The sequence below is a fragment of the Hylaeus anthracinus genome, unplaced genomic scaffold (genome assembly GCF_026225885.1).
Source record: "Hylaeus anthracinus isolate JK02 unplaced genomic scaffold, UHH_iyHylAnth1.0_haploid 3, whole genome shotgun sequence".
Lineage (NCBI taxonomy): Eukaryota > Metazoa > Arthropoda > Insecta > Hymenoptera > Colletidae > Hylaeus > Hylaeus anthracinus.
Window position 1 is genome coordinate 15,922,970 of NW_026535284.1, and position 22,222 is coordinate 15,945,191.

At 31.6% G+C, this 22,222-nt stretch overlaps 6 protein-coding genes across 9 annotated transcripts; 3 read left to right on the forward strand and 3 right to left on the reverse strand.

The window, feature by feature from the left end:
* Window positions 1-328: 328 nt before the first annotated feature.
* Window positions 329-1,259, reverse strand: LOC128893526 (39S ribosomal protein L11, mitochondrial). The gene is made up of 3 exons (XM_054154537.1): window positions 1,029-1,259; window positions 745-934; window positions 329-674 (listed from the first exon to the last, which is right to left on the reverse strand). The coding sequence occupies exons 1-3, from the start codon at window positions 1,164-1,166 to the stop codon at window positions 412-414; spliced, it is 591 nt and encodes a 196-aa protein (XP_054010512.1). The 5' UTR covers window positions 1,167-1,259; the 3' UTR covers window positions 329-411.
* Window positions 1,260-1,314: 55 nt separating this feature from the next.
* On the forward strand, window positions 1,315-2,940 carry LOC128893523 (solute carrier family 66 member 2). 3 transcript variants are annotated; one of them, XR_008461361.1, is made up of 6 exons: window positions 1,315-1,409; window positions 1,485-1,808; window positions 1,884-2,020; window positions 2,113-2,189; window positions 2,257-2,329; window positions 2,409-2,477. XR_008461361.1 is itself a non-coding variant. In XM_054154532.1 (5 exons), the coding sequence occupies exons 2-5, from the start codon at window positions 1,615-1,617 to the stop codon at window positions 2,599-2,601; spliced, it is 741 nt and encodes a 246-aa protein (XP_054010507.1). In that variant the 5' UTR covers window positions 1,315-1,409; window positions 1,485-1,614; the 3' UTR covers window positions 2,602-2,940. The 3 variants fall into 3 exon arrangements, 2 of the variants coding, with proteins under 2 accessions (XP_054010507.1, XP_054010508.1); XM_054154532.1 differs by having other exon boundaries at window positions 2,113-2,329; window positions 2,409-2,940; XM_054154533.1 differs by having other exon boundaries at window positions 1,349-1,484; window positions 1,594-1,808; window positions 2,113-2,329; window positions 2,409-2,940.
* Window positions 2,941-3,204: 264 nt separating this feature from the next.
* Window positions 3,205-7,170, forward strand: LOC128893521 (mitochondrial uncoupling protein Bmcp). 2 transcript variants are annotated; one of them, XM_054154531.1, is made up of 8 exons: window positions 3,205-3,693; window positions 3,951-4,057; window positions 4,129-4,276; window positions 4,334-4,613; window positions 4,716-4,834; window positions 5,950-6,010; window positions 6,075-6,161; window positions 6,243-7,170. In XM_054154531.1, exons 2-8 carry the CDS (start codon window positions 3,985-3,987, stop codon window positions 6,369-6,371), a joined length of 897 nt encoding a protein of 298 aa, XP_054010506.1. In that variant the 5' UTR covers window positions 3,205-3,693; window positions 3,951-3,984; the 3' UTR covers window positions 6,372-7,170. The 2 variants fall into 2 exon arrangements, with proteins under 2 accessions (XP_054010506.1, XP_054010505.1); XM_054154530.1 differs by having other exon boundaries at window positions 3,207-3,693; window positions 3,970-4,057.
* LOC128893513 (protein FAN-like) lies at window positions 6,987-11,458 on the reverse strand. Its single transcript, XM_054154520.1, has 16 exons — window positions 11,204-11,458; window positions 10,858-11,091; window positions 10,568-10,766; window positions 10,302-10,487; window positions 10,157-10,228; window positions 9,879-10,087; window positions 9,644-9,806; window positions 9,414-9,568; window positions 8,974-9,152; window positions 8,771-8,902; window positions 8,486-8,689; window positions 8,128-8,404; window positions 7,824-8,054; window positions 7,665-7,753; window positions 7,344-7,595; window positions 6,987-7,268 (listed from the first exon to the last, which is right to left on the reverse strand). Exons 1-16 carry the CDS (start codon window positions 11,215-11,217, stop codon window positions 7,171-7,173), a joined length of 2,694 nt encoding a protein of 897 aa, XP_054010495.1. The 5' UTR covers window positions 11,218-11,458; the 3' UTR covers window positions 6,987-7,170.
* Window positions 11,459-11,935: 477 nt separating this feature from the next.
* Window positions 11,936-15,804, forward strand: LOC128893514 (ubiquitin carboxyl-terminal hydrolase 5). Its single transcript, XM_054154521.1, has 13 exons — window positions 11,936-12,369; window positions 12,447-12,572; window positions 12,689-12,865; window positions 12,933-13,039; window positions 13,112-13,639; window positions 13,778-13,849; window positions 13,930-14,122; window positions 14,240-14,392; window positions 14,463-14,644; window positions 14,706-15,091; window positions 15,180-15,392; window positions 15,470-15,579; window positions 15,656-15,804. The coding sequence occupies exons 1-13, from the start codon at window positions 12,274-12,276 to the stop codon at window positions 15,719-15,721; spliced, it is 2,409 nt and encodes an 802-aa protein (XP_054010496.1). The 5' UTR covers window positions 11,936-12,273; the 3' UTR covers window positions 15,722-15,804.
* On the reverse strand, window positions 15,718-22,013 carry LOC128893511 (unconventional myosin ID). The gene is made up of 15 exons (XM_054154519.1): window positions 21,785-22,013; window positions 20,593-20,699; window positions 20,316-20,511; window positions 19,926-20,145; window positions 19,632-19,844; window positions 19,353-19,556; window positions 19,089-19,287; window positions 18,859-19,028; window positions 18,535-18,795; window positions 18,219-18,463; window positions 17,989-18,151; window positions 17,585-17,917; window positions 17,311-17,501; window positions 16,988-17,236; window positions 15,718-16,909 (listed from the first exon to the last, which is right to left on the reverse strand). The coding sequence occupies exons 1-15, from the start codon at window positions 21,871-21,873 to the stop codon at window positions 16,696-16,698; spliced, it is 3,054 nt and encodes a 1,017-aa protein (XP_054010494.1). The 5' UTR covers window positions 21,874-22,013; the 3' UTR covers window positions 15,718-16,695.
* Window positions 22,014-22,222: the final 209 nt, after the last annotated feature.

A 22,222-nucleotide genomic window follows, 5' to 3' on the forward strand; every position in this document is an offset into this window, starting at 1 on the left:
AATTTCTGCGAATTCAACAGCACAACGCACAACCAAATACAGACGACAGCAAAATAAACACGAAATAAAGAGAAATTTAACCCATTTAATGTACTCCACGTATCTTCAACATCAATTTTCTCGAAAATAAAAGCTAATATGAAATGATTTTATTCCAGTTTCGTAATATCCTTTTTTTTTTTTAAAGGAATCATCTTTTTTTACATTATGCTGCATATTTCGAAACACCCTTTGAACGCCGTGATTTAAAATTATAAACGACTAAAAGGGAAAGATACATGCACCGATATGTTATGGGAAAGGAAGTAAATAATACACTAACAACATGTTTGATAGCTAACTTAAATATATCCTATGATACTTCTATTTATTACACTCATGTTAACAAAGTAAATAATTAAATGTATCAGTTTAAACTGTCCTAAGCATTTTAGTCTCTTTAGTCAATCGCCTTTCTTCTAAGATTTTCTCGACATTCTCTTGCCTCAGTTTCATAAATTCTGCATGTTCTACTGGATCTAGAGAACGGACAACTTGAATGCCACAAGTTCGAGCGATACCAATAAGCATACGGCAGACCTGTTCTAAGGTCATTAATGCTAAAGGTGGATCCTGTGATTTGATGGAAGCAATTTCATACAAATGCTTGAACGTTATTTTACCTGCTACTTCATCTGAAATACATATATCATGATATAAATTATTCTACTTTTAGTAGCTATTACTAAAAATATTGATTACTACCTTTGCACATTTGTCCTTTTTCTATTCCAGCTGCCTGTTTCAAGAAATACGTTGCTGGTGGGTGGTGGATTACTAAATTATAAGTGCCATCACCTTTTACTTCGACACGAGTTGGTAAGGGTATACCCTCCTTTATATGAGCAGTTCTTTTATTAAAATCTTGACAAAAATTTGCTACATTTATATTTCTCTAAAAGAAAACAATGATCTGTTAAAAAATAAAGAGCATGTCCTTCGATTCATGTATAAAATAAAATCTATATTTTGCAACTAGTTCTCCTAACCTGTCCGAGTTGTGATCCAAGTGGTGGTTTAGGATTTGCTAATCCCGCAGGAATTTCTACAAATAATTTTGAAGAATGATCTACTTTCGGCAACGCCTTTTTCATCATCTTACTTCCTTTTGAGACTATCTTCGACATTTTGCAAGTTTTTAATTTCGAATTAATTCGAACTCGTTTGGATCAGTTTGGATACAGTGATTACAGCAGACTATAGTGAACTCGAGTGGACTATAAGATCGCTATAGATCTCGTTAGTTTCCATTCCTAACGATAAAAGCGCTACAAGTATCTTTCGCTCTGAATCGATAACATTGAGTGCACCAGGAAAATGGTAAGGGGGCTACTAGCCCCCAAGTCGTGAAACTAATTTTTCAAATGGATGTTAGCTCTATTCACTACCTCATCTGTGGCATCTAATTGCAATGAAACTTATCAATTTTCTTATTACTGTCGCAGGTTTGTTTAATCTAAAATTTACTGGTGATATGACGACCGAGAACTTTGGCGATATAACCTAAATCACCGCGTGTAGTGAAACGTATTTAGATAGTGAAATGTTACGTAGGTAAACAAAAATTCTATTAAAATGAATAATGTTTACGAGCAGCTGACCGTTAAGGATGTAGCAAATTGGGTTGCCTCTGGAGCAATTATATTTGGTGGAATTATTCCATATGTACCACAGTATAGAGAAATTAAGAAAAGAGATAATGCAGAAGGATTTTCTCTTTATGTATGCCTTGCACTTTTAATAGCAAATACTTTACGTATTTTTTTTTGGTATGTATCTTTGTTATAAATGAATCAACCAATGCCACTGCATTAATTAATAAGATAGATATACGTTTCTTACAGGTTTGGAAAGCATTATGAATTACCTCTTTTATTGCAAAGTATATTTATGATCATTACTATGTTTATTATGATCAAACTTTGCATCAACGTACAAAATAGAAATCAAATAATAAAGGCCAGAGAACACGTGTTTGCTGGTAAGTTTTAACAAACAAATATAATTCAATATGTCTCTAATAATCTTTAATCTTTTATGTCTCTATTGATCTTTAAAATTTAATTTGAATAGATTTTGATGCAAATTTTTTTTGGAAATGGACAAATTTTCAATCTTATTTGGACTTCATGTTGTTATTTGCGGCACTGGTAGGAATCCTAACATATCTCTTAGTAAATGTACCAATATATGTTGAAACTGTGGGATTACTTGCAGTATTAACAGAAGCTATGCTTGGAATACCACAATTCCTTTGTAATATTTCAAATAAATCTACTAATGGAATGAGGTATGAAGCTTTAACTGTAATAATATAAAATATTTATGCAAATATTTAAGTTTGTTAAGTAATTCTATCTTGATTTCAGCATAAATATGGTTACCATGTGGACATTAGGTGATGCATTTAAAACTGGTTATTTCATTATAAAAGAAGCTCCTATTCAATTTGGAATTTGTGGTACTCTTCAAGTTATAATTGACATTGCAATTCTGGCACAAGTATATATATACCGTAATAGTACAGGAGTGCATGTAAGAGTTCCAATAAGGACAGATTGAATCAGATAATATTAATTTTGTAATATAGATTTCATACAATGTTTACTTCCAAAAAAGTTTATCTATATTAGTTAATAACATTGTTTTTCTTTACATACAACTAAACAAAGAACAAAACAGTAAATACACAGTCTATTAAAAACAAGTAGATAGTTACATAAATAAACAAAGTAAATATTTTTAGATTTTAATCGAAAGATACGCGCAAACCATATTTGTTTTAATTGCATTGAACTTTCTACATATACTTTCTACAAATGTACACATTTTTATAAATAAAATTTGTTGATATAATCAACTTTACTTTACTTTTAAACAATAAAATATTTTACTATTTGATTGTTCAAAATTTTTATTTACATTCCAAAATATCCACTTTTATTTATTCGTAAACGAGAAACATTGCAACCATTAACTCATAATATTTGATATGCAATTGATGATGTCATCTGACCTTTGGTGGCAATGCAATTAGCAATTACATACTTTGAATAATTGCGGTATTATTTATCTACGCATTCGAGAATCGTCTCGAGAAAGAGGTATGCCAGAAGGACAGTTCCGAATAATCTCTTATTGGCACTTTATGTTTTGCCGCCACGATAATCGAAGCCCTTTGAAATATTCGTAAAAACGTAATGTTCACAGTGGTCACGCTAAAGGGTTAAAATAGACTTCTATCTCTCATAAAACTACTGGATTTTCGCTTAAATATTGCTCAGATGTAATATTGCTTTTTAAAGATCTCTCAACTTATCGTAATATAACATAATTTATGATACAATAATATGTAACAGCAGATCTGACAAAAAAAAGCAATGTTCAGAAGCAAGAGTGTCTCTGATTGGTCGGATGGAGCAATCTCCTGATACCACCTTTTCGTACATTCCTATCATTATAGTAGCATTTGATTTACAGCATTTTTGGCTGTATTTGAGGAACAATCCCAAAATCTATTTATACATTGACTCTCGACGTTACCAAATTCTAATTAAACTTTAATCGAATTCATGGTCACAATTGTTCCTGATTCCCTCCACTTATACATAAAATTTGTAACATCATTTAAATTGTATCCGTCTACGTTTGCAGGTAATATTTGTAATTACAGCTAACGAAACAATCGATGTTACAATTAAATTGCAATGACAACGTTATGTATTGCCAAGACGATCCTATACTCTCGTATCATATTTTTTTCCAAGTATTTCGAATTAACTTAACCTAAACGAGATTCATTTATATACTTTACTGTTTTATAATCGTTTTACATGATTTAAAGTTTTAATTGCATCTGTTTTGTTGAAAATGACTTGCATTCTACTTATAAAATGATAATATTTAATTAGTCGTCCTTTTTATCGCAAGACACCAAAGATTGTAATGGGAGAGAATCACTGGAAGGATTGGAGACCTTTTATTTATGGAGGTTTAGCTTCAATTGTTGCTGAATTGGGTATGTGTTATTAGATTAAGTATCGTATAGGACTTTTGTCTGTTATTTTCAACAAAATTATTGCTTGTTAGGTACCTTTCCTTTAGATACAACAAAGACTCGTCTGCAAGTTCAAGGCCAAAAGTTAGACAAAAGGCATTCAAACTTAAGATATTCTGGTATGACAGATGCTTTGCTTCAAATATCGAAACAAGAGGGATTTAAAGGTTTATATTCTGGGTAAGCATGATGTGTACAACTATATAAACTATTGTTATTAATATTTTTATTATACAGAATCAGTTCAGCTATTTTAAGACAAGCCACTTATGGAACTATAAAATTTGGAACCTATTATTCATTGAAACAAACAGCTATGGATAGATGGGAAACAGATGACTTTGTTCTTATAAATATTGTATGTGCTGCATTAGCTGGAGCAATCTCAAGTGCAATAGCTAATCCCACAGATGTAGTGAAAGTACGAATGCAAGTAACTGGTGCTGACTCAAACCTATCATTATTTGGTTGCTTTCAAGATGTATATAGACATGAAGGTGTTCGTGGTTTATGGAGGGTATGTGAATGTTTCATTTGCATTTTAAATCTTACCAAGGGTTCTTAATGCATGATTTGTTTTTCTGAGAAAAATATTTAACATTATTAATTTTATACACAGGGTGTAGGACCCACTGCTCAAAGGGCAGCAATTATTGCTGCTGTAGAATTACCCATATATGACTATAGTAAAAATAAACTTATGACAGTTTTGGAAGACAGTGTTACTAACCATTTTCTGTAAGTAAATTATGTTTGTACGCAAAAAAAAAAAAACTCCACCTCTTTTGTATTGTGGATATGAAAATTTAAAAACATTTTTATTATACTATGTGTATTATCTTCATTGATAAAAATTGGCAGTATTGATATTAATTTATTAATTGTTCAAGATTAATCATCTGTTTGTTTAAAAGAGATAATCTGTAGAATTTTAATACGAATTAACCCTTATCCGGGCTGTTTGTATTATATAACGTGTTCATTCTCATTTTATTATTGTACTAACAAATGTTCAATGTTATTGTTAAAGTAAACACATTTCATATGCTTTTTTTACAGTACGTGATGTTATGTGAGTATGTCTAATTTGGAACCTAAATTTGAATTGTATTTTACAAAATCACTAATCTTATACGTTTTTTTTTTATTTTATATATATATTTTGAGATGACAGATAATTAACAAAATATTTTACATGAAACAATGTGGGCTAAAAAATCGTATTTTCTCGAATAGTACTGTATTGGTGATCAATTTTTTCGAAACGGAAGTAATATTTTTCTAAAAATGAAAAATTTTATTTCCAGGTTCTCTCACACTGTCGTGTACATGGGCATATGCAGTACATGGATATTGAGATGACCACAGAGAATGAAAATGGAAGTCTTGTTGACATTCATTTATTTGACATAAAAATCATTGAAACTGTTATCCAGATGACTAAACATCTTGAATTACTTCACGAATATTGTTTGGTTAGCACTCATGCATCTAATTGATTTACGATTTTTAATTACTTTTCATTGATATTTTTATTTTATGAATTCTACTTCACTGTGACAGTTCTCTTTTTTCGTTTTGTATACTGAACATTAGTTTAAATGATTCTGTGTGTAAGTAAATTTTGTTGTACTATCTCAGACATCACAATATGCATTTTAATCAGCAGTGCCTGGATAAGGGTTGCTTTACTTTATAACAACCAGGATAAAGTTGAAATTTCTATGGTTGCACTTGTATAATATACTTCAGTATTTCCAAGGTTCAAAGTTGATACAGGATTATTTAAAATACCTTTACATTTATACATGTTTCTACATACAAATCTACATTCATATATGTATGTATTCCAGGTCTAGTTTTATAGCTAGCATGGGAAGTGCGATAGCTTCTACTCCTATAGACGTTGTTCGCGTATGTATAATTAATAAATACTTAACTGTATTGAGCATTTTTCAAAGAAACATTACTGTTGCAGACTCGTTTGATGAATCAAAGGAGAATACGTACGGGTGGTACATTACCACCTCATATTTACAGTGGCAGTGTAGACTGTTTCGTTCAGGTATGTAATATTACATGTAAAAATGAAACTTCATATATTTTAAACAATTTAAGATACAATTTTTTTTTTCTTTTTTTTTAGACCTTTAAGACTGAAGGATTTTTGGCATTGTATAAGGGTTTTGTGCCTACATGGTTTCGAATGGGACCTTGGAATATCATATTTTTTATAACATATGAACAATTGAAACACATGGATCATCCACTTTAATAATGAAGTCAAATGGTGAAGTACTCAACTAAATACCAATAAGTAAAATAAAATAGGCAAAACAAAAGTACCTTGGCTGCTAAAAAAGTTAGCAATACCAAAGTTCTAACTTGTAAAATCGTGTCACAAATTTTATTCTATCAAAATCTCGCACCTCCTGTAGATCTGTATAGAATACACAATTTTTTTGCAGTCAGTGTACGCGTGTGTGTAAGTGTGAGAAAACACTGGTAATAATAATAGATGATTCATTAATTAGTATGATTCACTTGTATGAACGTTAAAATATGTATGTTCAGACACATGAAAGTAATTACACATAAAGGAAATGTACAAAAAATAAATAAAAACCACTCTTTTCAATGGTGATACAGAATAACTAATGAAAGTACGTTCAAAATATAAAAATAGTCAGTAAAATATTTTATCCAGTTTATTGTGAAACAGTACTAGTCAATATTTGAATCTCTCATGAATCAAATAAATAACGCACATCTTATATTTAAGTATGATTGTATACTGCACTAAGTGTACGTTTGCGTTTAGATTTACTTTTCGCGGAAGCAACATGTCTGAACACTGGAGGGAAATTTATAAAAAGAAAAAACACATTAATTTAATTAATTAAAAGTAACATATTTGTATTTAAAATACTCAGTTATAAACTGTAAGGAATGCATAACAATACAACATTCAAATTAATGTATTATCAACTTTTGTAACATATATTTCGGTACCAACCAACATTATAAAAATTCAAACAAATTTTCCTGTTGCAATACAAGTATTAAAAGACGAATCACATCTTTTTATAACCCCATACAACAATTTTTTTATCCTTTCCACCTGTTAAAATTATATTATTTTCCGCGGAAGCTGCTAATGCATGAATTGGTCCTGAAAATTATTATCCGATTTAAGTAATTATTATATTTATAATGTAAATAAAATATAATATAATATATATTTTACCATCGTGGTAATGTATTTGTGAAACAAAAATTGCACCCTCATGATTCCATACATTAATATTCCCATTACTGTCGCTTATCAATAAAAAATTGTACAACCATGTCAGTGTTAAAGGTTCATGTTCCATGGTTGTATAATAAATCTGTGTACTTGTATGGACATCTATTATATTCAACACTTTATCCTCTGCACAAGATATTATACTTTTCCCATCTTCATCAAATACCATTGCATTTACTTTAGATGTATGTCCTATATAAACAAAATATTATTTTAAATACTAAAACAAACAAAAATATAATTACATACTTTAGAACATACCTTTTACACTAAACTGCAAATTATAAGTGTCCATATTCCATAAAAAAATTTCTCCATCTTCCGTGCCAGACACTAATAATTTCTCATCCCTATATATAAATCCATAACTTAAATTTGCAGATTTAATTTTTGCAAGTTTAAAATATGTGAAAACTTCACCTTGATATATTGATGCAAGTTACTTTAGAGTCGTGATCTAATTGTGCGATAAGGCACTCCGTTGGTTTAATTTTCGATCCAGAAATATAACATTGCCAAACTTTAGCTGTGCAATCCCACGAACCAGATACGATAATTTGACGGGATGAACTTAATACTAAACAAGAAACAGCGTCCTCGTGTCCTTTCAATGTATCTATGACTCTACCGAATTCAAGGTCATAAAATATTCTGTAAAACAATGTTAGGTAATGAAAGAGTTTAAGTATCAATATATAAAACATAATTGTATACAGATATTTACAATGAATTGTCCCAAGAGCCCACTACTAATATGTTACGATGTGAAGTCGTGTAGTATGATATGCAAGAAGACAATGGCAACGATGACAGAGCTACGCTACGCGTTAGCTTTTTATTTTTTATACTGTATAACTTGAGCATTCCATCCTGTCCCACTGACACTACTTCGTCGATTCTCTCTTTATTCATCATTGTAATGCTGCTTACACTTTCTTTGTGAGATTGAAATGTCATCAATTCGTGCAGTTGAAAGACCTTTTCTAAAGGAGTTTCACTTTCTACAACATGTCACGAATTATTTTATTTAATATTAATATTATCGAAATATGGGTTGAAAGTAGGAGCAACAAGTAACACACCTGTTCTACTTTTAGAAGACGTTAAAACCGTTTCAGCAAGCAATCTATCGAGTATCGACACAGAACGTTTAGGATGAGGTAAGTTAAAGATTTGTTTTGGTATTTGACCAAACTCCATAATTTGTACCTCCAAGCCATGTCTATCATTAACATCCCGAATAGTATCTAGATCTACTGCTCCCTCGTAGCACAAATGAAAGAATACTGAAATAAAATATGTTACAAAATATGTGCTTCTTCTGGATAGACTTCTCTAAACTAGACTTCTCTTAAACATTCAATTACTGTTGTCAGCTTTCACCGCCTCGGATCCTCTTTGTTTATATCCAAATATTAAATCGATCCAATGATGAAGATTCTGGGAAACGTAATCATTCTCTAAAGCATTTCTTAACGTTTGTACAAAATGAGCATGTCCTAAAATTGAGCAACCGATGGTATTAGAGTTTCTAATGTCTATTATCATCAGATTTCAAAATATTTTGTACCATTTGCCCATGCTGGTAATTGTACATCTCCTATTTTCGTACCGTCGTGTCGATAACCAAAATCGATACCGTAACTATTCACTAAAAAATCACCACCATTGTTTGTGTCATAAAATTCCGGGACGAGTTCTTTAAAGTCAGACATGTTCACCAAAACATTTTTCCATACGTCAGCTACACTGTTAGGTGTTTTTGTTGGTAAGAGTGAAACAAAAAATCGATTCTGCAGAGTCGACAGAGTCATTATGTACTTTTACAGTATAAGAAGCAATTACCATAAAAGTTTGCTTTGTCTGTGCGATACAAGACTCCGTTCGCATATATTTACTACGGCTATTGTTTAAATTTCATGCTATATAAACTCCTCTAATATGTAAAAGCCTAAATTCTTACTTTCAAGGCACTATTGTAATATAGTTTTTTTTATTAAGCACACATACCTATTGAACATTCTATCCGGGTGATCGAATCTTCCATTTTGTAAACACAGCATGTACTGAGGATACTTTCGAACTAAATAAAATAATACGAATCCTGGCGCACTATAATGCGAACCATACAGAAATTTAGGTTCCGGCATCTCCGTATACCGCTCCTAAAATACAATATACATGTTAGTTCATTTTTATATATACAACAACATTTAAAATAAACTGAATGAACCAAAGACCTTTAATCTTTGTAATCGGTTTGGTTCCAGTGCCCCAATAGGTTTAGAAAGGTCTCTATACACGCTGGGATCATCTAAGTCCAATGTAGAAGATGAGTAATCTTGTATTACCCATGGCATTACTGGATACTGAGTCAAATCATGGAAGGTTCTATCCGCCAAACTAGAAAAGAGCTCTTACTTAAAAATCTGTAAAGTAATTTGTTATCTCAATATTTTTTTGTATAAAAATTACCTGTTAATGTATAAGAGATAATCGTAATTTGATAAAGAACCGTTCTGCCATCTCATAGTCATTTGATCACGAGGAACTCTTTCTAGGGAAACTGCAGGTTGTCTTAATAAATTTGTATATAATTCATCTCTATCATTTTGATTCCTTAACGATATAAATAAATGTTCGACTTTATTTTCTAGTTGTTTTAACCATTTAATCTCCAGTCCCTGTAGTAGACAAGATATAATAAATATACATAATATTTATTTACAACAGATCATAGAAATTGTACTTACAACTTGTTTTAAAATAAATCTTCTCTTTATAATATTGATAATATCCTTTAGTTGTATTTTTAGAACTGGATGCTAAAGATATGAAATTGTTGCTTTAAAAATCTATAAAAGTATCATTATTCACAACTATTCAAAAATTACATACCTGATCCAAATTGTTGTACGGCTGAAAATAAATTCTAGAATTTGTTAATAGTATCCTGCCTGGATTTATAACAAGAGGTAGTACTTTATTTGCTTGAGTTTCTAACACAACCTGCTCATATAGATCCTCCAACCATGATGTATCAAACGAGACTCTAGATTGCCTTGAATGCACAATGGTCATAATCTGTGCAATAATGAAACCTTAATGTATTTATTTCTTAATATGAGATATAAAATAACTGAAATAATGATTATTAGAAATACCATGGCATTCTGTTCAGCAGTTGGTAGAGTGGCTGCTCTAAGTAACTGCAAAATTTGTGGAAGACAGTCTTCTACTTTTGCATAATTGAAATGAAAGTAGAAAGTTGCATGTTCATGTATAAATTTGTATGGTGCAAGTATATTTTTCTCCAACATCTGCACATATTGCTTGCATTTTACTGACAATACATTGGTGTGTCTTAAAAATAAAATCAAGTTCAATAATATAAAGAAAATGTACTTCCATACATGTTATATATTTTTATTAATTAGAAAATATAAATACCAACCGTGCTATATTACTATCAGATTCACATCGATCAATCTCTGTAGCTTCTTTTAGTTGTATTTTAACTAAAGGCTGATTAATATCTTTACTTACAAATACTAAAGACTTTGAACATAATTTCAATCTTCCATCTATCCAATTATCCTCTACTGAACTAGAGTTATCCAGTACTTTCATTTGAACACTATAATCTTCAAAAAATATTTCCCCTGGCTCCAAAAGGAGCATTGTAAATCTGGCACGGATAAAAATAAATTACAAAATCCATCACGCTTTAAATTGATGTATTTAAATACATTACAATTATTAAGGTAAGTATATAAATTGTTAGAATATTAAATACATACCTTTCTTTTTCCATTGCTATAAAGTTAAATGTTAACTACAACAAACATAAATAATAAGCCATATACATGATTCAGATAGAACCGCTTAGTTGATAGAAAGACTGATGTAATCATTTCTTAATAATATGTTTAAACAAAATATAAACTTCATTTAGGTTAATAATAGTGTGAATCATCACGTATGCAACAGTATGCATACACATTGACACACATGTATCTACAATGTACGGTCTATTCAAACGAATCGTTTCATTCGAATTGGACCAAGCGCAGATGCGGAAAAGTGGAACTGTCTGACAGATTGTGTTACATGCGATTCTGTCCAATGAACACGTAAAAAGTACTAGTCGACAACCAATGAAAATGATAAAGACGTGAGCCAATCATAGCAACAAAAGTCATGCGTTCTGATCAAAACAAGATTATAGTGTTATAAAATAAAGAATCGTATTAATTATACATTTATGAAAAATAAAGAATAATTAATTAAAAGATATCAGTGGCGCTATCTTACTGTAAAGGTTGGAACTATTTTCACTACAAGCTTGGGCGTTTTCCCACCGATGGCGCCACTGATATCTTTTAATTAATTATTCTTTATTTTTCATAAATATATAATTAATACGATTCTTTGTTTTATAACACTACAATCTTGCTTTAATTAGTATTTTCGTCTTTTCTTTCAGAGTAGTGTTACGAATGAGATATCAACACGATTGCACTCAGTGTGGTATTGCGTATAAATGAATATTTATCTGTTTGATAAACAGATGAGCCTTTCTGGGTGCTCCCAATGATATTGAATTCCTTTTTCAAGTTGAATTTAGTTGAGTAGACCGTAGAGATACGAATATGACGTGTTTTGCATGGTTGAGCACCACTGGTTTTTAAAGAGAAACAAGAAGAGTCAAACACGTTCCGGTTCTCTCGTCTCGTTTCTCAAATCACGCATATCATCGATACGACAAACCGGCGATCGCTAAATTTGTTATTTTCAACGCCAAAGAAGGAAACCTTTTGCAATCAGAGTTGTTTCCTCGTGGTTTTACGGTAACTGCGTTTTGTTTACAATGGAAGAATTGATAAGACATTTAGTTAAAGTCAACGTACCAGGGAAACACGACAGAATATACAAGGATGAATGTGTTTATTCTTTCGACACTCCAGTAAGAATTTATGACGACAATGTAATTGAATATTATAATGCGACAACAAAATGATTCTATTCATTGTTTTTTTGAAGGATACCTCTACTGGTCTTTACGTCAATTTAACCACGTTTTTGGGATTAGGGCAAGATCATGTAGAACGTTATTATCAATTAACCGAGAATCCCGTGTTTCTACACATCAAACGAAGAAGAAAAGAGGTGGGTTGTTTGTTAAGTATTAGAGAAAACACTCAAAAAGATTATCCCATAAACATTTTTTCATTTAGGATGTTGAAAATAACATTGATGATTAAGCATTGTCTTACTTTTTATAGATCCCATCTGAGCATCTAGGAGATGGGCCAGACAAGAAAATTACAAGATTAGCTATAGGAACATCTGATGGATTTATACCGGATCAACAAAAATATACATACCATGAAACTTATCAAATTGTTATCCTACCACATTTTATAAGAATACCTTATCCAACAGATAATTTACCACAAAAAGTATGTGATGCATAAGAATACAACGAGGTATGAAAGTAATATACAAGTAATGTAAAATTTGTTTCAGGTGGATCAGGCAATTAAATTTATATTGGAGGCAGAGTCTGCTACAAAAGTAGCAGAAGTGGAAGCACTATCTGGAACTTGGGATGGAGAGATAAAAGCAGTTTCAAAGTAAGAGCATAGGCAAATGCATTCTTATATATACATTTCTGTCATTGTTGTTTATAATTATTGAATCTACAGACATGCAGCAAATCTTAAACAGTTGGACAATGGAAAGAAAATACCCCCAAGTGGATGGAAATGCGAGGAATGCGATCTCACTCAAAATCTATGGCTTAATCTAACTGATGGCAGTATTCTTTGCGGACGTAAATTTTACGATGGAACAGGAGGAAATGATCATGCAGTTAAACATTATCGAAACACTGGTTATCCATTGGCTGTAAAATTGGGAACTATAACTAAAGAAGGAAAGGGAGATGTGTTTTCATACGATGAAGATGATATGGTCGAAGATCCAAATTTAATATTACATTTATCTCATTGGGGTATAAATATTACTCAAATGGAAAAAACTGATAAATCCATGGTGGAGCTTGAATTGGATCTCAATCACAGATTCGGTGAATGGGTTGCACTTCAGGAGGCTGCAAGTAAATTAACACCAATGTATGGACCTGGATATACAGGACTTGCTAATTTGGGAAACTCTTGTTATTTAAATAGTACCATGCAAATGTTATTTGTGATTCCAGATTTTATTAAAAGGTTTGTAACATAATCTTATAAAGGGAAGAAATTTCACTGATATTACAACAACAACAATAATAATAATAATATGCTTAATATATTTTTTAAATAACATGTTTATTTTAATTGTGTATAGTAATAGGAAATTAATTTCAGATTTGTGGATGGTTCACCACAGATATTTCATCAAAGTTACACTGATCCAGCAAATGATTTTAATGTTCAGATGTAAGCTAAGAGTACAAGAACTATTTTACATCTTTAGACAAATTTTACATTATTACTAATAAAAGGTAACGCTGTTGTAGGGCTAAACTTGGAATTGGTTTGTTGTCTGGTAAATATTCAGTCCCACCAAACACGAACAATGAAGATGAATCGCGTCAAGGTATCCCTCCGCGAATGTTCAAGACATTAATTGGCCGTGGACATCCCGGATTTTCATCAAATCGGCAACAAGATGCGCAGGAATTTTTCCTTCACCTAATAAATATCATTGATGTAATTGAATGAAATCTTGTACCTTTGATCGCGCGTTTAACAGATCGCTTTATTTCATTGTATTCTTTCATATTAAGTTTAAATTATGATACTAATATCAGGAAATTGATCGAACAGCGTCACAGTCGTCACCAAATGAATCCTACTGATTGTTTTAAATTCAAAGTTGAGGAAAGGTACCAATGCGGTCGTTCAAACAAAGTAAAGTACAACTATCGTCCCGAGTATCTATTACCGCTTCCGATACCTTTAGAAACAGCATTAAATAAGGTAACAGATCTCTATAAACAAAATTTGCATCTACGTATACGTCATATTGAACGAACCCATTTAAATATAGGAAGAAGTTGCAGCTTACGAGGCTTTAAAAAAGGAAACTGAAGCAAAAGGCCAGACATTAGACTCGAACGCACTGGTCAGACCACGCATAAAGCTCTCGTCTTGCCTGCAAACGTTTATACGATCTGAAATAGTCGAACAATTTTATAGTTCAGCGCTGAATGAAAAAACGACTGCACAAAAGTGAGTAATAAATTGTATAGCACATGTACTGTACATAATCAACTAATACATTTTGTTACAGAACCACTAGACTTTCCAGTTTCCCAGATTATTTATTAATTCATTTAAAAAAATTCACGGTGAAAGAAGATTGGACGCCTGTTAAGTTAGATGTAGCGGTTGAAATGCCAGACATGTTGGATTTAAGTTCTCTACGAGGCAGCGGTCTGCAACCCACGGAAGAATTACTACCAGAAACAGCTGGTTCCGAACCTCCGCCAATTGTTTACGATACCGCAATATTGAATCAGTTAACAGACATAGGATTTCCACCAGAAGCTTGTAAAAGAGCTCTATATTTCACGGATAATCGCGGTTTAGAAGTAGCCAGTAACTGGTTAATGGATCACATCGGGGATTCAGATTTCGCCGATCAGTTTGTACCTCCTGGAATAGACGCGAAACCTGGTACGTTGATTTTACTTGGACAAGTTTTTGTTATCTTATACCTTTTCTCTGTTGTGTTTCTGTTCTAATTCAGTATACTTTATTGTAGGAAAAGATAAATTTACACCAAACGAAGATGCTGTAGCAGTGGTAGTGGGAATGGGTTTCACCAGCGAACAAGCAGTAAAAGCTCTCAAGGCAACTGGTAACAATTTGGAACGTGCGGCAGATTGGATTTTTAGTCATCAAGCTGAATTAGACGCTTTAGAAATTGAGGATGAGGCAGGACATTCCGAAGAAATATTTAGAGACGGAAGTAATCGTACGTTTCTTGTCATTTTGGACACTGGTTATATTTCACTCTTGAAATTCTAAACTGTAAATTACTCGTTGTTTCAGAATATAAATTGGTGGGTTTTATATCGCACATGGGAACATCAACGATGGTGGGACATTACGTGTGTCATCTTTTGAAAGATGAACGATGGGTGATATACAACGATGATAAAGTATGCTCGAAAAGTTCGAAAAGTACAAAATAATTCACAAATTTCATGATATAATTATGCAAACTATTTGTTGCAGGTTGCATTATCGGAAAATCCACCAAAAGAATTAGGATACATATATCTATATCAACGCATCGATTAGATTATACAATTGTTTTGTATAAAAAATGTATTCTATTACACTTTAACAATAAAAAATATAACAGGCAGATTTTCATTTTACAATTTACAGTAAAATGTTTCGTATGGAGCCTCTCATTTCTAAAACGTAAATGCATATAAATACGTAAGACGTGTTTATTTTTCAACAATGGCACCATTTTATAACGTGTATAGCGCTTTATATTCTTCTCTCGAGTATAAAATATTACTATCACTTTTATAAAAAGTTATTATAATTATGTTAAAATATCATAACATTAACGTAATTAAAAATTTGTAAAGGTTATAACTCCATAATAAGACACTTTCAAGTAACAGTGCAATCCTAATCATCTTAAGAGTTTAATACAAGTTCACATTTATAAATATAAAATTTTCCTAGAAAGTCCAAATAACAGCTTTCATATAAACCATATTTTATAAACGTCTTATTATAATTTTAAACGGTGTATAAAGTGGTAGTGTAAAAATACTTAAGTAGAAGGCCACGATACGTTAAGGCTACTGTATCAAATACGGTATTTTTCTTTTAAGGCAATACTGATTATTTTTAATCATTTCAGTGCCAAGGAACGCGATTGCGATGATGTGATTCCTGTGCTAAAGATCAAGTTAAGAAGAACATTTTTCATGCTGCGCATCATAAGTTACGTAATCATGTATACAATGTTTAAGAGAAGTTTAACATTATTCACAACCCTATTATTTCACAATTATTCACAATTCTATTATTTCAATTGTATTAAAAGCTAAATTTGTTTTTTCACTTATTATTAGTCTATAAATAAGAATCTATAATTTTTCTAACATATCGTTATTTGTACATTATAAATGCTTCAGAAATTTTTTAAAATGCATAAAAGCTTCAAAAATACTTCGATAAAAGCGTTAAATATAATTCAACTTTTATATTCGTGATAGAATATGTAGTAACGAGGTAATTTAAATATTATTTTAACTAGCTGTTCTAATTTGAATCCTTGTATTGGCACCGCCATCGATTATTCCAATTGATGACGGAATGGCATATATTATATTATCTCCATCTTTTTTAAACGTTGGCTCGTGAATTTCAGGGTGTACTTCTACGCGTAATACTTTGCTTTTATTCCCTAACATACATTTAAATTTTACATCTACCGTAACTTGTAAATCAGCTGAACGTAATCTGTTAGAAAATATATCTCGTTAAAATCTAGTATATTTATTTCAGAAAAAATAATGAAATATATTCACGCATACTCACTGACTATATCTATTGCTTAGAATACCAACAAGTTCTCCAACTTTATCATCGTTAGTAATTATCGACATAATGAAATCATTTCCTCGATTCGAATGAATTGTTATCAGTTGGTCCTTTCCAGGCGATACACTTAAACCAGTGATCTCAGCTATTGGCATACCTTTTTTCATACTTTTGAATTTCGAGCTTTCGAGCTTATATATCGCGTGTTCTGTTACTACTAGTACGCGATCTTTCGCTTTATTAAATCTACAATGACAATTCATTTATAATAAAAAAATGAACAGAGCACATAAATACGTAATACCTTTGTATATACGTACCTGTTAGTCTTCTTGATAAATGCACTGAATAAAACAGTCTTGAAATGATCGGTATTGCGAAGATTATTTATCGACGAATTGAAAACGTCGCTGTGAGGGTTTTCATCCGGTTTAGAAAGATAATTACCTTCCCATCGTCTGTCTTGGCCCCAATGTTGCCGTTTTGAACGCAAAACTATTCCTGCAGCCATCTAAGATTGCATTAAAAATAATAATTTTAACATTCTGCTTGATTATATAATATGCTTGAATATAAGTAACATCAAGCGTGTACCTTCAATCGTAGTTGCGGCCAATCTTCTCTAGGGATAAGTTTGAGGACCATCCACGCCCACCACCTTTCATACATCAACTTTAAAGCACGTATTACGTGCTTTACGGCAAAATTTTCACGGGGCCAAATTAAACGTTTGCCATAATCTCGCATCGTTTTTGCATTACGAAAAATCTTGTCCAACTCGCTAATATAAGTACGTATTTTATACCTTCGATAATGTTTCATTATAACAAGCGCAGCTTTCATCTTTTTATACTTTTGACGACATAAATATCCTCTCCATTGTTTTTGCAATAATATTACGATACCTGGTATCAAATCACTACGTGCCTGTGAGTAAACAAGCATCGAGAATAATATATTTAATATAAATGATCGTAAGTGGACATTAGTCAACAAACCTTTTCTAATGCAAAGAGCGTTTGAGGCGAACGGATAAATATTTTTGTGTGGCCATATTTAACGTCATCACTGAAGCCCTTTTCATCCATTAAAGTACGGACACCTTCTTTATCGCTACCACCTCTGAAGTTTGGCCACGTATATTGAGATATCATTTTATATCTAACGAAGACAATTTTATATTAGGAATACAATTATACTACTTTTGTCATAAAATAAAAAACAATACCGTTTTAAGAATGTGTCATATCGTTGACGATACGCGAAACCAGCTCGTCTGACTAATATATTCTCGAGAAGACCTAAGTATCGAACTTGATGATTCACTCTTTCTTCATCAAATACAACAGGTGATTTAACTTCGTTAGGTTTTATGCATCTAACGTAAAAGGGTTCCTTGCTTGTTAAATTCTTAACTAGAGCTATCATGGAATTGCGGAACAGTGTTCCAGCTGTTAAAGGTCTTTTTGTTGTCTGAAATATATTAGTGTAAATATATATATAATCAATTCGATACGCGATAATTCGTTCCATTAATTATATACCTTAAGAATATTTTGAGCACCTTCAGGCCACATTTTACTAATGATAGGGTTACTGCTCTTATAAAGTAAGCGTTTAAAGTCCTGGAATAATGTATCTTTGTTTTTATCTAGAAAGCCATTAACATTATATATTACATCCCCAGCATAATGTTTAATTTTAAATTGAATTTTATGTTGAAGTTCCTTATCCATTGGTTTCAATTGTCGGGAAGAATAATGCTTATGGTCAAGCAATTTTTTATCCATAGCTTCTAAGAGCATCTGAAAAAATTTTACTGAAAATAACAGTAACTTTTTTTTTAGCAATCAATTTTGAAGACTGACCTCATCTGTAACTTTGCCAACATTGAGACAAGCTTCGTCCATAATTGCTATAATTCCTTTATGTTGCTGTTCCACTAGATCGCAAATTATTTGATTGTTAAAATAATCGATATTTTGCCATGCTATTCCTTCTCTTTTATATTCCTCTTGTTCTTGTTTTAACACCAATTCTAAAATATGAAATGTAAGTGTAACATTTTGTAATATAGTTTTGTATCCAACTTCCTTACCAATAAATAGTTGCTGTAATTTTTCGTTGCAATAATTGATACAGAACTGCTCAAAGCTATTCATATCAAAAATTTCGAATCCGTATATATCAAGTACTCCAATAACTGTTCTGTATCTTTTGTAAGTTTCTGAATCGTTTACGTTAATTGCAGCATTAACGCGCGATACAATTTCAGTGAATAACCTTTCGTATATGGCCTGAAAAATTATTATGTTTACATGTTGATTAAGTAGCAGAGATAAAGACTACACAGGAATGTTACTTTTGCTAGGGCATCTCTTCCATACTCTGCCTCTGTGAAAGTATGATATTTTTGCATAACTTCTCCACCTGCTGCTATTACTCTTTGAATGAGAGCAGTACTTAATTCCTGTGGACTAATGGAAAACAAATTTGCTGTATCATTTAAGGCAGCTTTGTTCTGAATTAAGAGTTTGTCCTCATCGAGTTTAAAAGTAATATTACCCTATGGAAAACACAACATTTTTATAAATAGTGAATTAATAAATGCTTTGTTTTTTTTATAAGTTTAATAACAAACCAAATGTAGTATGCCAGCAATGACATTCCATAGCGTTTGCATTTCATTTTGCGTAAATCCGAGAATGGACATGGCAGATGTAACAGCCTTGTAATCACTTTTATCAGTTGGGCTTGCTTTATTACAATTTGCAGCACCGATATAAAAATATGCAGCAGGGTCTCGTACTAATCGTAATTTATTTAATTCTGCTTCACTGCAGCCATGCAACAACTATGAATTTTAAACAGAATGTTTCATATATTTTATGCAATATTGTAGAACAACGTTAAGAAATTAAATTATTAGCAATACCTGATAAAAACAATGAAAATTACGTTCGCCATTTTGTTGATACACAACTCTCGATTTTTCCAGCAAGTAATTAGTAACATGACCACCGATTGGATCGCCTTTAAAATTGAAATCTATATCCATGTACTTTCCAAATCGCGATGAATTGTCATTTCTATTTGTCTTTGCATTTCCAAAGGCTTCCAATATTGCATTAGATTGAATAAGAATATTTTTTACTCTGACATACAAGAAAAAATAATTTTAAGAGCTACAAATATAAAATCCTAAAGACAAGCAAAATTGTTTCATTGTAATTTTACTTGTTTAAAGTAATATACAGTGACCTACAACAGTTTAGCTGGGATAAATCATAATTCTATTTTATTCTTAAATGATTCATATGTATACCTTTCTATTTCTTGCTGACCACTTAGATTTGTGACTGCAGCTATGTATTTCATAATAATTTTACTTGCTTCTGTTTTGCCAGACCCTGATTCTCCACTTATTACTATACAGGTATCGCGACCTTGCTGCTTCATCTCTCTATGTACCGCATCAGCAATGGCAAAAATATGTGGAGGGTTTTCAAATAATTCTCTGTCTGAAATATAAATTTTTCAAATACTTTAATTAGGTATGATCTGATAATTACTTTACTGTACCTTTAAACACAATTATTTACCTTTATATTTATTAATATGATCAGCATTGTATATGTTTATACTTCTGTAAGGATTTATACTTACACACACTTCTCCAATGTATGTGTAAATTTTCCCGCCATTGAATCTAAAAAATTTAAATTAAATTATAAATAAACAGTGTAAACAATCTAAATTATAAGACTGAATCTAAACATATATAACACGTAAAAATAAATAAATAAGTTAATACTTTTGTTGTGTTGCAAATAAATACTACGTTCGCTAGTTTCTATTTGCGAAAGATAAACTTTATCTAATTATCAAGAACAAACGGTAAAAAGCGTTATCTAATTCTAAGTTTCGAACTTATTGTTTTCGTCATATTATAAACTATGTCACGTAACGTTAAAAATTATATATACATCTTTTATTTATGAATTATTCCATTTAAATCAACCAGGATCCGCGATGTGCACTAGGTCAATTCACCCAGTTACGTTCTCAATCCCGCGAACACAATTATTTATTTCTCTGAATCATAAGATAGAGCTGTATTTGTTTATTAGTATTAAACAGAATAAACGTTCATTCTTTCTCATAAAATAATCTTCATTTAACAAATATTGTATGCACAAGGCCGAATAGATTAAAATTCTATATTTGCTATAATAATCGAACGTAATCTAAAGTCGAAGTACATATCGAACCGAAGTTGATGACTCATAGAATACGAAACAAGATAAGACTTAAACATTAACTATTATAAAACCAAACGTTGTACCTGAACGTGATTGTTAACGTATTCTATAGTATAAATATATGGAATTTAATTCTATTATATATTACAGATTTGATATAAACACAGAAACATATGTAGAAATCGAAGCTCATAGTTACTACGTTGTGCAAATCCAATGAAATCATGATTAAAGGTAGCGTATCATTGACTCGGAGTGATTTTAACGTCAAGGTATTTGCAGGTATTTGACTCGATAGATTTTTCTAGGTCAAGATCAAACCGAAATACATCGATCATTTGCAACCACCTGCTAATATACGCTTAGCCACGCCCTCTTGGTGGATGATCTATGAAGTATCAACAAATCAACGTTTCACGTACGATACCTGTCACGCTTTTTTCAAAAACAGGAACGCTTCTCCTTTCCGAATTCCCGCCAATTTTTTCTATTACTATCTTTCTGGTCGTTGGTTATCATCGTATGATCTTACCTGCATCTTAAATTGTTTACGACACTTTTCACTGTAATCTCGTCCAGAAGAACCAAATCTCCGATGCCGACTTCCTCTTGCGCTGCCATTTTTACCCCAAATAATACATGCACTCGTACAATTTACGGTTCCATGCAAGTAGAAGCGTGTACACAACTTGTCGCGTGTTTGGGAGGCCAGCTCCTTCCTATAAACCGTCTTCACTGCCAAGCGAATGACGAATGCGACCGAATGCGACTATGCTATGCGGCTAACTGAAAATTGCAACTTATCTTTTGCCCCACCATCAAGTCGTTACATTCACAGTAACGTTCCAACGATACGCATGGTTATCTGTCTCCCCAAAGTCGCGAGTTAAATATGTCACTTCATACATGTATTCATGACGCTGATACCATTTATTATCCAAAAATATATAGAACGTATTTGTTATACGTA